The sequence below is a fragment of the Cupressus sempervirens genome, chromosome 10, assembly GCF_028749045.1.
Source record: "Cupressus sempervirens isolate cs-2001-9-10 chromosome 10, ASM2874904v1, whole genome shotgun sequence".
NCBI lineage: Eukaryota > Viridiplantae > Streptophyta > Pinopsida > Cupressales > Cupressaceae > Cupressus > Cupressus sempervirens.
Genome location: NC_143127.1, coordinates 344046551 through 344065150, shown reverse-complemented (window position 1 = coordinate 344065150; position 18600 = coordinate 344046551). Strand labels below are relative to the sequence as shown.

Here is an 18600-nt window from a genome sequence, read left to right as displayed (position 1 = left end):
AAGCCTAATGCATAACAGTGGCCCCAAGCTAGCAGTGTGCCTGTGGCCAAGAACACTGCTCTTTTGAGACTTAATTACTACTCTCTTGATGTTAATTTCGTGCTAAATAAGAGAAGGCTCAATGCTAAAATAGAGGAAATTTGTTGGTATTTAATTATCCAATTTGATCTTTAATAGCTACTTTGCTCACATTTAGTTTGATTTGGTGTAGAAAGAATTTATAGTCTATATTTTGCAAAGACTTTACTATTTATATAGATCAATCTTTTATTTATAAATATATATTATTGTTTAAATTTATAAATTGTAAATTGCAAAAAAAGCATATATATTTTTATTTGAGTGGACAATTTTTTTTATAAAAAAAATTGTTTGAAGTTAATTATAAACATGACTTAAATTGTACTTCAATTAATCAAATTTTCAATTTCATGTTTTGTGTGTTAATATAAATATTTAATTATAATAATGAATAGTTAAGTTAAAGTTGATTAATATAATTAAAGTTTGATAATGTAATCTAACAATGAATTAAAGACTATTAAAATTAGAACAAAATTTAAATCAAACTTTAGAAGCTAAGTCAAACCATTAAAACTAAAATTAAAATAAGGTTTAGAAGTAAAGTCAAACCATTAAAACTAAAATTAAAAGAAGGTTTAGAAGTAACGTCAAACCATTAAAACTATAATTAAAAGAAGGTTTAATTAAACTTAGAGAGAGAGAGAGAGAGAGAGAGAGAGAGAGAGATAGTAGGTTGTAATAAAAGGAGTGGCCATAAATGTTTTTTCATTGTTCGTTGCAAATGTAATAGCATTGTCAAGTTATATATATATATATACAACTTTAGTTTAGTCTCATGAGTTTATCCATCTAAAGCTACCAAACATCAACACTCTCTCTTAGCTAGAGAGGATAAATGAGAGACATATATTACACCATTGGTAATATTAGGAATGAAAAATTATAAGGATATCTTTGATTAGAAGATATCCACCATTTTGATATCATGAGTATTGGCCTCTAGAATATTAACATATAATATTCACCAAATACTTTGAGTAATGGTTTGCAGAATATCACCACATGATATTCACCATTTTGAAATCACATGAGTATTAGCCTCCAGAATATCAATATATGATATTCACCAAATACTCTTAGTAATGGCCTGCAAAATATCAACATATGATATTCACCAAATACTCTTAGTAATGGCCTACAAAATATCAACATATGAATTCACCAAATGTACTCAAAAAGGTTTGATATCACATCTGATATCATAAGTATTGGCCTCTATAATATCAACATATATGATATTCACCAAGTACTCCTTGATTAATGGCCTCCATAATGTTGAGATGAAAGATATTCACCAAGTACTGTGACTAATGGCCTCCTGAACATGAAGTCGCATGATATTCACCAAGTACTCTACGTGATAGCCTCAAGAACATCAATTTTCATAACATTCACCATGTACTCAAGATATTTATAAGGCATTTTCACATGGATTCTCATAATGAGTAACATATAAACATTCACCATGCAAAGTATAATCTATAATGATCTGCATAGACATCGTCAGATCCATCATAATAAAAAATTAAGTTATTGTAAGATCGTCACTGTTCAACAACTTCTACAAATACATGTGATAATCATTTGGAAGTTTTCACTTCCTCATGACATACATAGGGGATAGGCCCATTAAATCATGTAGTCACACACATGGTACCAAAAGTTTACATGAAGTCGAAACTTCCTCTCATTGTGATATGATCAAAATCTTCAAAAATCAATTGAAACATATCCTCTATTTGCTCCTTTAGACAAATGTGTCAGAGTTCCTTTGACCATCAATCTTGTAAACTCTTTTACCTTTGCATAAGTGTCAACTCCCTCTGAATCTGATATCATTTCTCTCTTTTTCCTACAATAACATTCTCAAAGGAAATCATCAAGGCAAATAGCTCTTGTAGTACGTATTAGAAAATAAGAGAGAGACTAATATAATACTCACATTGAAGTTCTCTTTTATTATTTACTTGATAAAATTGTTCACTTAATAATTTTACCATTTTAAACATTATCATATTCATATAGACACTTGAGATATTCTAATATGTAAATATTATATTATATTTTATTATAATCTAATTAAAAATAGAGGGAGGATTAAATAAATATCTCAAATATTCTTGAATGATAATGATTTGAACCCTACGTTCTTATCCTTTAAGGATTATCATTTTATCTCTTTGTTCGGTATCAACTTCTTAGTATAGCAGTTTACTATCGTAAACCTAATGCTTAAGATATTGGTTATTTGTGATATCTGCATGGAATTGTCTCTGCACGGAAAATTAGGTACAGTTGTTCCATGGATTTATGGGTCATAATAATTAAGTGGCATCCCATGTGTGACCTCTTTATTCGCCATTTGTTCTCGGTCCTTGGTTATATAATTTCTTTAATATCTTTTCTTATCAATTTACTATCTTTTCCTATTCGGACTCTTTGCCTATCAACCACATACGTCTATTTTTATCTCTCAGTGAATGCTTACGACGAGATAAAGAAGTCAGGTGTAGAATCATCCGGCCTTCTGACGTCGATGACTGCATGTCTTTTTCTTGCTGTGGTATCCACATCAGGTTAGCTCATTAGGTTCGTTAGTTCTTTCATGTTACTATCCCGTTGGTAAGTAATTTCTTCTTTACGCAGTTTTATATTCGAACTCAAGTGGCAATAATATATATCACCTACTTTGACTTGCAAAAATTCATTTCCATAATAGCGGCATCTTGTTCTAACACAGACTAAATCCTTTCACAATATTTTATAAAGCTACGTACTGTAAAGATGTAATTACGATTTTCCAAAGGTCAAACTTAATTGCCTCCAAATATGGCCTATGCACAGGTTAAGTATAGTCTTATTAAAATGCCATGATACCAATGTCCAATATAATATCATCTCCTTCGCATCATGTGTGTTTTGTCAGCAATATATTTTGACACTAGTATTCCATAACCGGCTTCTAAACAATCTTATGCTAACGGTTTGCATTTCTGAATAAGCGTTGAGCTTCTTAATGGTATTGTTGGACTACTGATTGCCAAAGAGACTCTTTCTTTACCGACACTAATAACTTCTCTTGAGTGGTATGTGAGCAACTACTATGCTTTGATAACTGAATCATATTCGGTGGGATGTATTTTCTTTTCTTTTCCTCTATTCAATTCCACGTATCTGCAACTAAGGGTTTTCCAGTAGAGTTAAACTATCAACTGTTGATTGCTCTCCTGTCCATTTTTCTCCCCATTGAGATCGATGTTAATTGTAGCAAATGTTGTTCACTGCAAGAAGGGATATCTCATTATGTTTGATGCATTTTTCCTTTCTTATCTTTCCATAAACTAATCTATATATGGTGCTATGTTCGTTGCCTCTAATCTCTTCAATATGACCCATCCAAGATATATTTTCTACGATCTATTTAATTACTGTGCTCTCACAGTTATCTACCCATTTCATGCTGGATATTTAGGTCCCTGTCCATTAACTATTCTTCAATTTTGACTATTAGACTTATATTGAAACCTCACAGGGCTGGTAAAGAACTTGTTATAATACCATATTGTTTTTCTGAGGACCATTGTGAATGTAACAACACTTTTGTATTTTTGGTATGTGTTTTCCAAATGGCAACAACTTCTTATTTATATTGAGATTATATTAAGAGACATGTGCCTTCATCGAACATGTCTATTCATTAAAATGGTAACGACATAGTTATATATAATATCTCATATATATAATTTATTATAATAATTGGTTAATTAACTACACACCCACTGAAGCTATCATTTTAGTCGCATGGGTTTATCCAACTGAAGCTACCAAACATCAACCATAATAGATAGAGAGAGACAAAGGGGAGAGGGTGAGAGAAATGAGGTAGACATAGAGAGATAAAGAGATGTGAGAGAGGGGATGTGTGTGTGTGTTCGCGCGCCCACGCGAGAGAGAGAGAGAGAGAGAGAGAGAGAGAGAGAGAGAGAGATGACAATTAGGGGGAGGAGATGATGAGAGGGGTTGGGAGATAGGATAAAGGGAGAAGAAGGGGAAGAGACGAGGTAGAAAGAGACAACATGAAGGGGAAGAGTGATGAAGTATAGAGAAAAAAATCCTTAGGGCATCAAATGGATGAAGTTGGTGATGGGGCAAGGAAGTCTGAGAGAGGGGATGGGGTAATTATGTGTGTGTGTGTGTGTGTGTGTGTGTGTGTGTGAGAGAGAGAGAGAGAGAGAGAGAGTAAATGCTAATAATATAAGGGAAGATGATACAAAGAGTATATGGTAATAATATAAGGAAACATGATATAGAGAGTGAGTGAAACAAGGGGGAGAGGATGAGAGAAATGAGTCAAACATATAGAGAGAATTAAGTAGATAAAGAGACACAAGGGAGGGCAAATGTGTGAGAGACGGAGATAAGGGGATATAGGGCTATAGACTAGAGGTTGAGATAGAGAGGTTGTGAGAGATAAAGGGACATAGGAGAGAGAAGGAGAGAGGGTTAGAAATATGAGTATATATAGAGGGTAAATGGAGGGAAGGGATAGTGAGATGGGAGAGGGAAGAGAGTGAAAGTGAGTAATTAGGTGTGTGTGTATGTATGAGAGAGAGAGAGAGAGAGAGATGGTAATTAGTGGGAAGATATGGTGAGGGGGGGGGGGGGATATGAGAGAGGGAGGAGGAAGGGGAGAAATGAGGTAGATATATAATGGGGATGGGGAGACAGATGAGGTGGAGAGTGATAATAATTACCTAGGAATACATTGGATGGCATGATTCTAGGGAAGGAAGAGGGGAGAAGGGAGAGAGGGAGGGAGGGAGGGAGAGAGAGAGTAGTGATTATTGGGGGAGGGCAACGAAAGAAAGGTAGAAGGGGGAAAAAGAGAGATGAGGTAAAGATAGAAAGAGGATACTTTAGGCCAAAATAGATGGAGATGGTTATTGGAAGAGGATGAGTAGACCCTATCCATTATCATAGACCATATTAATAATTATGTAAACCCTAACCATTATCATAGTTCTAACTTCAGCCCCAACCTAAAAATTTACATTACGAACCATAATCCTAAACAAGATTATATCTCTAATTCCAACCACGATCCCAACCTTTGGTAAACCTAGACTATTATCCTAATCCTAACTGTAATGATAAGTTCTCCAACTCCTATCCCTAATGATGATATTAATCATGTTGTAAACCCTAATCTAAAACCATAACTCTAATCATAAACCCTAACTTTAATTCCTTGACTAAAACCCACTCCTTACCCTAAACCTATTGTTTAATCCTCATCAAAACCTTAACCTAATCATAAGCTAATAAATTATAATTTTATATTACTTTATTTAATGTCTTTCATGTTACATCATGAGTGCTACTAACTATACACACACACATATATGAACATACACATACACATACACATACAAATATACATACACATATAGATATGCATATACATAAAGATGTATATGTATATATACACATGTGTGTGTGTGTGTAATAGGTCAAGAGATGTCCTTCTCGAGGCACACATTTTCATAAATGGTCTTAGTTCAATAGACACTTTGGAAGGATATCTCTCAACTTTTTTTTTTATATATATAAGCTAGTAGTAAATTATAAATATTCTAGGTACTAAATCATTATATTCCACAAAATTACATCTAGTTATATCATATTATTCTTGCACCTTGTTTGATAACTACACATTTTGGAGGATCATGCCCCTGGTGATTTTGACGACGTGGATGCCCCTTAGTCCTTGCCTCTAATCTAAAGAGGTGCATATGTGGCCTATATCAGGTTTCTAAACCCTCCATCAAAAATAATGTTAAATATAATATTTTGGTAACTATATTTTATTAAATATTAAAGAATAGAAAATTCCTATATCCAAAATTATATATAATATAATAATTAATTAAATTAAATAAATCAAAACTAACAACAATAAAGTGAAGTTATGAACCTCTCATTTAGAAAGTCTTAGATTATAATCTACTCAAATTTAATAACTAATAATAATTAATTTATAAAATAATAATTTCAACAATTATTTTATGCTATAATTATGGTAGGATCTATAACTATATTAGATTTTAGGGATTTATAGTGGATATCAACAATTTTCTTTTTAACTGGTCCTTAAGATAGATATAGTGCTTGATGCTTGTAAAATGATTTGGTTCCTTCAATTTCTCAAACTATTGAGATAGGTAAAACACTATTTGCATCATAGGTTGATTTTGTATTTCAATGCTCAGTATCAAGGGCAACTTATGATAATGCAATAACAAAGAATCAGCATAGTGATCGCAAACAATAAATATAGAAGTGATGTATGTTGTTTAGTAGGATTTCATCATGTTTTTCTAAATATGTTTGAGCTCATCCAGGGTGTTATTTGATTCAATTGATAGTATTGCTTCGACCTATATTTAACATGATGGTTAATTGTTTGAGTAGAGGATAAATGATATCGGTGAAGGTTTAATTCTTATGCTTGTTTGCTGAAGTATTTGTTGAGTTGTTACAGTATGAAAGAACAAATCCTCAGATTTCATAAAACTCCTCTAGTTCGGCTAATTCAAAGGATGGTATGTAACAGCATGGGGGCCTAATTTTGATGCCCTGACATCAGAAGCGAGAAAGGATGGTAGTAATGTGCCCCATACCGCTTGACATTCCTTTGAAATAGGATAGATTTTGATATTATGTAGATAGGTGGTTTTGGCGTGATTGTCTCTTCCTTTTAGATGGCTCTTAATAGCGGATCTCTAGCCATTGGTAATTTTATTCCAAGTTTGAGTCTCGATTTGAATTTCCAATGGAGGCTTACAAAGAAAATTTATTTTCTACTTTACTATTTTGTTTAGGGCAGGTTTATTTGTTTTTTATATTTTGATAAGTTTAGGGGAGAATTTTAGTTAATTCTTGATATAGTGTAAAGCTATGGTATTGAAGATGATTTTTTTAATATAAATTTAGATTTAGATAGGCCGTAGTTTAAAGAATTTGGTAAGTTTTATGATTAACCAGTTTGATTGGCAAGTTGGTTAGATAGGAAAGCTCATACTTGGCAACTATGCAAGAATGTAAAGAATGTGATGGAACTTCCTTAAGAAAATTTGTAATGTTTCAAAGAGCTTACGCTCAAAGAATTTTATGTAAATTTGATCTTTATAATATATGAGACAGGAATAATTTGACTAGGGTATGCCCCTTTTATGTTGTAATAATATATGACCATGGTCCCGAGCTAGACTGGAGGTTTTCTTTCCCCGTTCTTTCCTACTAGTGCCCGTTTGAATGATGGAACGCTATTGTATCTATTTATTTTATTAATAATCAATTATCATGGCCATTGGCCGTTTACCGATCAAAAATAAAATAAAATCTACAATCATTACTCATTAAAACAAACAATAAAATATTCAAATCCATCTATTTTATTTTACCTATATTTTAACCTATATTTTAAAATATAAATATAATAATTTGGTATAATGTTTTTAATCTGAAATTTAATATTATTTCATTATTTCTCAACCTTTTTTCCAAAAATTGTGAAACTCTCCATTTTGAATTTTTTGACAAATCCTTTCATTTTAAAAAATTATCCAAGTCATTATTTCAAATTTGTCTAACATAGTTGTTATTACCAACAATATCAAAATAGACAATTATTAGTTCTTGTCGTACGCATGAAACTATAGCATTCCATGCACTTTTACTTTTTAATTTGTTTGTCCAATTAAAAGATTTTATTATTCAATTACTTTTTGAGCTATAAAGTTTTCATATTTATTGTATTTAAACTAATTTAAAACAATATATTTATTCTGTATTCGCTTCTGGGTTTGATTGTGTATGTTTTTTTAACAGCAACGTTTCGGATCATACTTTAGCTCTCTTTATCATCTGATGGATCATAGAGTATGATCCGAAACGTTGATGTTAAAAAAACATACACAATCAAACCCAGAAGCGAATACGAAATTTTATGGATTGTGGAAATCTGTTACAATTAATATATTTATTGACAATTTGAGTGGTTGTTTTGTGCTACATTGGGAAGTGCAACTTTTTCTTTTATTTGTTTGTCCAATCAAAACAATTTATTATTAAATTACTTTTTGCAACTATAAAATTTTCATTTATTTTATATTTGAAACAACTAATAATTCATAAAAATATATTTACCTTTATTTGTTTGTCCAATCAAAATAATTTATTATTCAATTATTTTTTACAACAATAAAATTTTCATGTATAGTATATTTGAAATAATTCGTAAAAATATATTTATTAACAAATTGACTTGTTGTTTTGTACAACTTTTAATTATTTATACACAAAATGCAACATATTATTTTTGAAACTTTATACATTTTATTATTTCATAAAATTCGTATTATTTTCTTCCCTCGACAGATTTGCTTTACGTCCTTACTGACTTTGTTGACTTTGTTATCAACATTCCAACCAGTTAAAAATCAATGTATCTAAAAAGAAAAAATGAATTACACCATAGTTCATTTTCCGCTGTTATCTTTCCTTATCACCAAGGAAACTAGAATTTCGGAAAGATACCGACAAAACACAGTTTTCCGTTCTGATCAAAACGTTGTTTCGTATCAAAATTGGGTAATTCGGTAACATAGATTTCAATGGAACTTTCAGTAAAGAAATGAGGTATAAAATTGGGGTTTCCACTAACGTAGATTTCGAGACTTTATTCTTCTAGGCAACGAAAAATTTTACCACAAAAAATAGCCAGCACAAAATCAAATGGGAAAGAAGGTTACGCATTGCTGCAATGGAGGGATTAAAGAAAAGCTCTTGGTACGGCAACGTAAGTTTGAATTTTTTATAAAATTTGAGGGACTAAACCAACAGAAATATGAAATTCTGACATTCACACAGCAGGAAGTTCAATTTACGGCTAGCAGTATACATAGGTTTGAAATCTGATAAATGACGAAAATATTCGCCTGATGTCTAATTATTAACAGTGGCTTTCCACGGTTCACTGTTCAACCTACCATCGTTTCTGAAACTAGCAGCATATAAAAAATTGAAATAGTTTTCAATCGCTGATTCCATCAGGTTCCATTTTATTTTCTTTGAAATCAGTAAAATAAAGACAAATATTATAAAATGAAGAAAGAATTTGCATTAAAAGGTAAAAAAAAAATGTCTGCAGATTTAGATAACTAAATTTCGTTATATTCTTTGAAATCAGTAAAATAACAATAGATATGAGTAACGAAAAGAGGATTTCCATTTAAAAGTAAAAAAATCCTATGTAGATGTCTTCAAATTTCATAATAATTTGGTTGAAATCGGTAAAATAATGAATACCTGGAACTGGCGTACTCGAAGAGCTTTCCGGATGAAGAAAATATGATAAGACCTACATCTGCGTCACATAAAATCGAAAGCTCCTTTGCTTTCTTAATCAAACCCCCGCGCCGCTTGCAGAAGGTCACATGCCTGGCAGCCGCCTTCTCTATTTTCTTTATCTCAATTCTCTCAGGCGCCATCTCAAATCCAAGCTTCAAAACCTAAATATTACACACTCCGACTTAAAATAAGCACAAAATCGCACCAGAACACCATACAAATCCCTCTCAAGCATAAAACGGGGGAAATTAAAATTAAAATCAAAGAAAGCCGTGAAAAAGGCTCGCTCTTCACCAAGGAAGGTAACAAATCTTAACGTGTATGGTGCAGATTCATTACACAGACAGAAGTACATTGCAGACTGTAAATTGGGCCACTTTAGGAAATTCTTTAAACGTTTCAATGATAGGACAGAGATCCGTGCTAACAGCTCATTCATATACTTAATGTCGCAGGAAAATGCAAACAATTTATGTGAGCAAGGGCGTACCTGATTGAATTATGCCCACTAGGGTTAATCTGGGAGCACCTGTATGTATTGTAGTTTAGCATTTAGCCAGTACCGTATCTGAAATGGTCCGTCTATTTGTACCTGGAACCCTTGTTTCCAGTAATGGTCTGAATCCGTAAAAGAGCAATGGCGATGGGCCAATGGATCGGGATCCGTTAAAGCTCTCCTGCTCTGACATCATGAACGATGCGCAGAACAAATTAAATCATGTGGGGTTGCCTGAAGGATTCCCTTCTCGGAAAAGGATTGTTGGGTTGCAAAGCGAAAATATGTGGATTCCCCTGCAACGGAGGAAATGAGGTCCTATTAACCAAAAAGAGAAGAGGGAGTGGGCGGAACTCAATCATTGTCGAATGAGAACCCGCAAAAGGAAAAAGTTCTCTCGTGCTTTATTAAACAACATAGACATAATGTGGATGGCTAGGTAGAGGGTCTAGGAGGGCCTTAAAAGAGCTATGGTCATGTATTTCTTTTTTGCGGTATAAGATTAAGTAATTTGAAAAAGGTAGGAACCCTTTCTTCTTTAATTTTTAGACTTTTAAGAATAGTTTTGTCTTTATGTCAATCATTTTTTAAGTTCTTATTTTTAAGAAAATTATACTAAATGAAGATTTTAATTCATTTTTGTGTAGAAATTGAAATGGACCTAATTGTTAAAAATAGTTTTGAATAAGTGAAGTAGAATAGAGATCGAACTTTTATTGCAAACTTAACATCAAGTCTTAAAGATACAAAGATAATGTCACAAGTAGTGACGTCTAAAAAATTAGAACGAGACAGTAAAAACTACTTAAACTAGCAAGAATAAAATTTAGAAAAACAATACAAGTTGGGATTCCAAAAATAAAAATTATGCCAACCACCTAGAAGGCCCAAAACCCAAACCATACAACAACCAAAAAGACCAGTAGCATCAATTGGCCAAACCAACAAGCACCAACCAACAACAACCACACCAACGACGTCGAACCAGCAAAAACCACTAGCAATGAAAAAATTGAATTTAACCATCATACACCAACCACCAGCACCTAGCACTGCGAGGTAAAAGACTAAAAGACAAGGCCACTACTTTTGTAGCTCCTTGAGTTTGTCCAAGAAGGGATGCTTGAGTGGGTGGAAAGACATAGCCTCACTCATCCCTTAAGAAGCTTGCAAATCGCCCTCCTCCAGGCGCTTCCTCTTAGTCAACCTTTCTTCTAATTAGAGCTTTAGACAACCAATTTTAACCTCCATCTTGGCTTCCAAAAAATTATGATGAAAAACCAAATTATTCATTTGGTCCCCCAACTGGTCTTCCGTTGTTTTCATAGCCATCAAGGTCTTAAGCATTTTATCTTTCTCTTCTTTTGAAGGCACTATGTTCTAGATATTCACTGCTTGCTCCTCAAGTTGCTCCTAATTGTGCAATCTGTCACCTAGTGCTCGACCAACTTCCCATAAGGCTTCATCCTTGCAACCCATCATCTAATCTTCATCCTTGCATTTCACTTCATCTATGACCTCCAATCTGTTACTTTTGTTACAAACAATATGCATTTGAAAGAGAAGCCATCTTGTCACCACTTTTAATCTATAATAATATGCATCCATCTCTTTTGAATGTAAGGCAAGAGTTTCCAAGACTACATATTCATCTTCCTTTTTAGAGATAGGTATCGTTGAATATTCCAAAGACACTTTAGGGTCACTAGGGTTGATTAAATCAATGACAGGGGAAGGGGGAGCATAAAAGAACTAAGGGTTAAGGGTTTGAAAAAGAGGGACAAGTTCTCTAAGGTTTATTTAGTCTCAGTGGCCAAGGACAAGCCCTTTTCAAAGTCCTCCAAAAGCTCAACACTTTCCTCTTGGTGCTTAGGGAGTCTTCTTTCTTATTCGTACATTTGTATAGGGGAAAACATGCACAATAGAACTAGAAGAGTTTTTAGAACTAATGGGGGTATGAGCCTATTTCAATGAGGAATAAATGGCTAGGAAAGTCTAGTTATTCATCTCAAGCTCTAAAGGAGGGAAAGTATGAGGCACTGGCTTCTTCTGAAACTCATATAGCCTATACAAAAGCCCCTGGTATTTGGTAGAGAACCCTTCACTTTACATTTTTTCACAGCAAGAGAAAGTGGAGAATTAATCCAAAACATAAAACAAAACAAACCATTCCTCCAAAAGTGGTTGAGCTTATAGAAGAGGTAGGAGTTAAATCACTTAAACCTACCTTCACAAATGATGAACTAAATGAGAACCTTCACCACTTTCTGCCACATCCTCATGATGACTTCTTTGTTAAAACCAAGATGCAGATTAACAATTTTCTCCCCTGGGTCCAAAAAATGCTTAAAAGACTCTTTGAACAAAATCTTCATATTTCATGAAATCCTCACACCCTCTATACTTAGACCTTTAAAAGCCAAGATTGATTCCAAAATCACAGTGACCCACTATAACCTTCCTTGCATCTCATGATTCCACAATCTTCTGAAAGAGCTTCAGGTTGAGCCCCTTGAATCAAGTAATGTGCATCATGGTACCTCCTAACTCTAGAATTTCCCACAATTTTGGATTATTTTGATATTCACTTGACTCATCAAACTCAACTTGAAAAGGAGCACCCCCTATTTTCTTCTTCTTACTGTTATTCTTCTTACAACACTTGCAGACTTCAAAACTACTCTAACTACTCAAAGAAAAATAAATAAACTACCAATCTTCAACCTTCACGACCAAGCTAAATAACCCATAAAGACAAAGTAGACTCAAAACCCAAAAATGGTTGAGGGAAACAAAAACAATTAGTAATAACATGACATCATCAAAAATGCAGGATTTCACTACAATCTTGCATGATCACCTTGCACACTTATGTAGGGATAGAGAAGATGTCTTTCTAGATTTCAAATCTTTCATAAACCTTCCCACATTTGCCAACCTATATGAAGCTTTATTACCTTCACGATAAGTGTGAATAAATGACACCTCATCCACCAAAATCAATAGATGTCTTATCGTATTGATTACATCACTTTTGTTCCATTTAACTTTCACTACTTCTTTTAAGATATTAATTATTTTTAGGGCACCCCTTCAATGATGACCCTTTTCAAAATTTTCCTAGTCAACAACACTACCCCATGGTATAGGGAAATTAATTATGCCGAGTAGTTTATTTGAACTCCAAAGTTTACGGAATAGGCCATCAACATCTCCCCTTTTGAATCTCTGAAAAGGCCACCCCCACCCACCCAACCCAAGTTACCCAGAGAAAACTTGTCAAAAGCTAACTTAACCCAATCAGGATTTGGGGGACCATTTTTTGTTCCTGTGTATGTCATTGATAGGATTTTTGTAATTTATCAACTTTTCCATCAACTCCCATAGTTGAATCACTTCTCTGTCAAAATATGATGGGTTAGGGCAATGATTAGTAGGATTGCGAGTCTTTAGGTTTTCTTGAACATTGTTTATAAGGCCTAAAATCATAGATTTAATTTTTTTTCTTTTATCTATGAAAATCATGTAACTGCGCTCCTTCTCGATACACTAACTACCATGAAGAAAATATTACCATAAAATTTCATTAATAAAGGGACAAGAGGATGGGGCCTTCCAGGAGTTAACCACATCTTTCAGGTCATTGTTCATACACAACTATACATTAAACAAGTTAATATTGCCTTGTCTAATTTCCGAGGCAAAGGGGTAGGAAAAAAGGATATGATCAATGGTTTTGTCTTCTTCTTTACACAAGACACATCTATTAACAATTTGAATACTCTTTTTTTGAGGATTGTCCAAGGTGAGGGTCTTTTTTTTGTCCAATTGAAAAACATAACTTTAGGAATAGATTTTATATTCCATATCCTATTTTATTCAAATAGTCTAGGCCAATTTTGAGACAATAGGTCAAAACCCATTTTGACAGTATATTCACGAGACTTCAAGATTTTCCAAATTACCACATCCTATTGGCCCAACTTGAAAATTCTTAAGTGCCAAGATGTTTAAGGATATAGGAAGCAATATATTTCAATTCATTCTCAAACCAATTGATCTCAATATTCTATTTGACCCCATAGTCTCCTAGTAATCTTGAACTTTGAAACCCAACTGCTCCATCAAAAATACTCTTAAGAGTCAAGAATGGAGGATGGAAATTGGAGAAGACAAATACACCTAGGAGTCAGTCCAAATATAAACAACACCATCTCCAATGAGCCAAGATGTGCATTGTGAAAGAAGAGGGATAGTCTTCTTGAAATTACTCTAGACAATTGATCCATGCATGGGAGGGTATGTAAGAAGACTAGTACCAACACCATAATTGAGATACTTGACCCTTAAGATCTTATCCCAATCCATATATGACCTCATGAAACTCCATCTAATTTTCAAAATAAAGGCTAAGTTCATAAGATGAGTGTCCCTAACATTAAGACCTCCTTGATCCTTAGGGATACAAACTGTCTTTTAATAGCATTCAATTTTTTAATCCAAAGGATAAGCATATGATATAGAAACATAAAATATTGGGTTGGTCTTTGAAGTACCACCATGAGCATTTGTAGTTCACCAACATTACTGAGGAGAGATCTCTTCCAAATAACTAGTTTTAATTGAATCTTCTCAAACAGATTTGACCAATACCTATCATTCAATTTGCTAGTAGCTAAAAGCATACCCAAATATATTGCGAGATGGTGAGCAATTTGACATCAATCAACTTAGAAATCCAATTTTGGATCCTATTAGAAGGGTTAAAAAAGTAAATAATACTTTTTGTAAAATTCAATCTTTGGCTAAAAGCTAGAGAATACTCCCCCATAATACTCTTTAGTCTTTTGTTTCCACAATAGGGACTTCTCCAACCATCAAGGTTTCATCAACATTGCAATATTGTCATGACAACATTTGGCCTAGATTTTGCAAAATGTCAAAAAGTAGTTATGGACCACTTCCAATAGTTGGAATATGGGATATGGAAATGTAGAAGGCCATCCAAGGTCTGTTGTGTGGGTTGGTTGATATTTTTAAAAAAAATCAATAGAAAACTAAAAGCTTTTCCATGCAATTTTAATTTTTTGAGGCCAAAGAGGGCCTGGAGCCTTTCATCAAGCCAAAAGAAACCATCCTGCTAAGATTTCTAGGAAGAATAGATCAGCTAATATGATAAAGAGATAGGGGAAAGAAGGTCACCTTTTCTTAAACCTCCAAAAGAAAAAATGAAACCCTTTAAAGATCCATTAACTAGAATAGAGAACTTGGGCATTTTGAAGCACACCTCCCACAATTAAAGGATTCTACCTTTGAAACCCACTTTTTGAAGGACCTAAGAGAAAGTCCCATGAGATCATATCATAGGCTTTGGAGATATCCATCTTAAGGATCATACTTTCCTTTGTCCCTTTTTCCATTGAATTAATAACATCATGAACAGTGAGGATAGCATCCATTATTTTCCTCTCAAGGACAAAATCCTTTTGTTGAGGATGGACAATATAATCAAGGAATGATGTAATATATGAGACGAGTATCTTAGAGAAAATTGTATAGATAATATTATAAAATATAATAGGCCTAAACCCCTTCATATTTTGGGAATGAGCATATTAAACGTATTGTTCAATTCCTTAACAATGACCCTCAAGGATGTAAATTCTTTAGCTTCCCAAAATGCGTCCCTATCCATAACTTCCCAATATTTTTGGAAGAAGAGAAGAGAGACACCATTAGATCCAAGTGAGTTATGAGGGATGAGGGCTAAGGTAGCCTTCTTGACTTTTTCCATAGTGACCTATTTTTCCAACTTCAAAGTATAATCTAGCATAATGCAAGTGGGGACACATTGAAGAAGAGTATTCATTCTATCAACAGAGATCTAGGATTATTAGGAAATTGTTTCAATAGAAGCTTAAAGTAAGTGGAAACAACTTGCTCAATCTCCTCCTTCTTTGTGATATTACCTTGTTCAATAGTTCATTCCTTGATTGAGTTCCTCTTTCTATGCTTCAGTGTGGACTAATGAAAGAACCACAATTTTTTGACATTTTTGATCCATAAAACTATTTTGAAAGAGAAGACTTAGTGGACAATTTTTATGTAAATTTGGTAGCAACAAATTTTATTTTTGATCTCTATTGTGATCTGATCCAATAGATTTTTTTTCCTTTTGCAAAGAGGGCAAATTTTCCTTGACAATTTCTTTTTGTTCAAATATATTTTTTAAAGAATTCTTATTCCAATATTTGAGTTGTTCCTTGACTTTCTTTAGTTTTCTCACCATAGGGTGCATGCTACTACCAATAAGTTGGCAATTACACCATACTCTAAGCCACAAATACTTAAGGGTCCACATAGTTTCAAATCAAAAAGGAAATTTATCTAAATACACTTTTGGGTCCCATTTATATAATATATGATGGTGGTCGAATCCATACCTAGTAATACCATTAAAAAAAATTATCATGAATGATATTCCAATTATAAGATAGAAGACATCTGTCTAGCCTAAACTGAATACAATTACTACCAGAGCATATATTAGACCAAGTAAAATTGCCACCCTATAGCTCCAAATCCAAGAGCTTCATATCAATGATAAAGATGTAAAGATCAAGCATAGAATCTAAGAAACCATTGTTACCACCTTATTTTTTTTAAGGATAAAGAGGGGTGTTAAAGTTCCACATTTGATCAAATAAGAAGTTCTATTAGACCTATTGTTGACTAGGAGAAAGCTATTAGTTGAGCCTTCTTGTTATGGAAAGTTAGAACCAGTAAGGGACATCGACTTTCACAAAATAGCTATCCAACCAAATGCACCTTCAAAATCAATAGCAAAGCACAGAGAATGCTACTATAAATTTACTAGCTAAAGTTAAGGCTTAAGAAAACATCTCAGATTATTGAAGTAGAAGAATGTTTGGGTTTAGATATCCTTAATAAGGTTATTTACTACTATTTTCTTTCAAAAATAGTCGAGACCCCTCATATTCTATGAAAACCTAATCATTAAGAAGAGTTTAATGAGAAAAGATGATCAAGAGTTCTCTAGCTCCCATTAGCAATACATCCTTCTTAGAAATTTTTTGGGATAAACCCACATCAGTCAACTTATGAGTCTTTAGAAGGGAGGAAGTGAGAGGGGAATATGGAGGGGGGTAGGGGGGAGAAATCAGGATGAGGATAGCTTAGCAACAACTTCCACCAAAGGGGAGGGAAAGGGACTACAAATCAAAGGAAAGGGGGAGGGGGAGCAACCAACAAAGGACAAAGAGGAGACAAGAAAGGATGAAGCCCAAAACTAAGATAACCCATAAGGGATGCTGAGGGGTATAAGAAGGGGAGGAGAGAGGGAAGTGAAGGAGAAACTATTGGCAATTTGGCTAAGAGGAGATTATATATACTTATAATGTTTGAACCATTATTAGTGCACTTTCATGGAAGGAAGTGTACCATTCTAATGAACCTATCCACAACCAAAAATATTTTGTCATGACCTCTCTATTAGCTGGGAAATCCTAAGAATAAATTATTATAATTTCTCATGGTCTTGTTGGAATGGGGAGTGGTTGATAAATTCATGCAATAGATGATATCACTTTATCCATCTCATATATCATACACTCTTTGATGCACGATCATCCTAGGGAAGTCAACAATCTAGTATGTAGAGGCTTCGAGTTAGTAGTTGTGGAGTTGTGGATTGTGGGGTTGAGGTTGTGTTGTGGACATATTGTGAAACCTTGTCCTAAATGCACATAGAGTTTGGAGTTATCATCATAGAGTTAGAGCCATTTTGGTGATTGTTGATCATATATTCCTAATTTATTGGCAGACTTTAGATATTGTATTCATGAGCTTTGATTTGTGGGAGTTGGCATGTGGACTCTTGGATGGATTTTGGATCTATGCTTAAGGGAATATACTTTCATGTTGTAATTTGAGTTAGTTATGCATTGGAAACTTTGGGATTATCCTAAGTATTTAATTATTTCATGTATTTAATATTTTTTAACAGGCTGACTTTGGCTTGAGGGTGTATTTAATGTGAGTGTTTATTTAATGTCTATTATGCTAGGTTGATTTGTGGTTTGTTTTAGTATAAGTAGAGGGTCTTGTGGATTCTAGAGTCAATATTATTCATTCACATCAAGGAAGCAAGGAGTAGATGAGAGAGCAAAGTTTTTTAGTAGAACTAATAGCTGTAGTTTGGGAAATAAGGAGGTTGCTTGGTGGCTTATGAGTACAAGTTTAGATTCTTATTAGGGTTTCTACCATAGTATAGATATGGGTTAGCTAGTGGTTGGATCTTGTGAGGTCTTGTAGAATTACTATTTTAATTGCATTGTATTTGGCCTTAACTTGGAAGGCTTACAACTGAGCATGTTGAATGAAAATCTTTTGAATCTATTCTAAAATTGGTATTATTTTGGATCTAATATTGATTTTATTGTTTATATTCCATTGTATGGTTACTTGGTGGGGGCTAGGACATCTCCTTTGGGGATTATCCTACCTTGCACTACGTTAAGTGGTATTAGCGCTAGGTTGGATCTAGTTGATCTTGTGAATCTGTTGCTTTGGGTTTGCAAAGATCTTGG

General features: G+C 33.6%; 1 protein-coding gene across 1 annotated transcript in view; it reads right to left on the bottom strand.

The window, feature by feature from the left end:
- LOC149533994 (MADS-box transcription factor 23-like) overlaps positions 1–10369 on the bottom strand; it is a 226273-nt gene extending 215904 nt beyond the window's left edge. Inside the window, exons 1-2 of the mRNA XM_089803962.1 lie at positions 9986–10369; positions 9454–9656 (exon numbers count right to left, since the gene is read on the bottom strand). Of these exons, the coding sequence (XP_089660088.1) occupies positions 9454–9635 (182 nt within the window). The 5' untranslated portion in view covers positions 9636–9656; positions 9986–10369. The remainder of the gene's footprint in view (positions 1–9453; positions 9657–9985) is intronic.
- Between the last annotated feature and the right edge of the window lie 8231 nt (positions 10370–18600).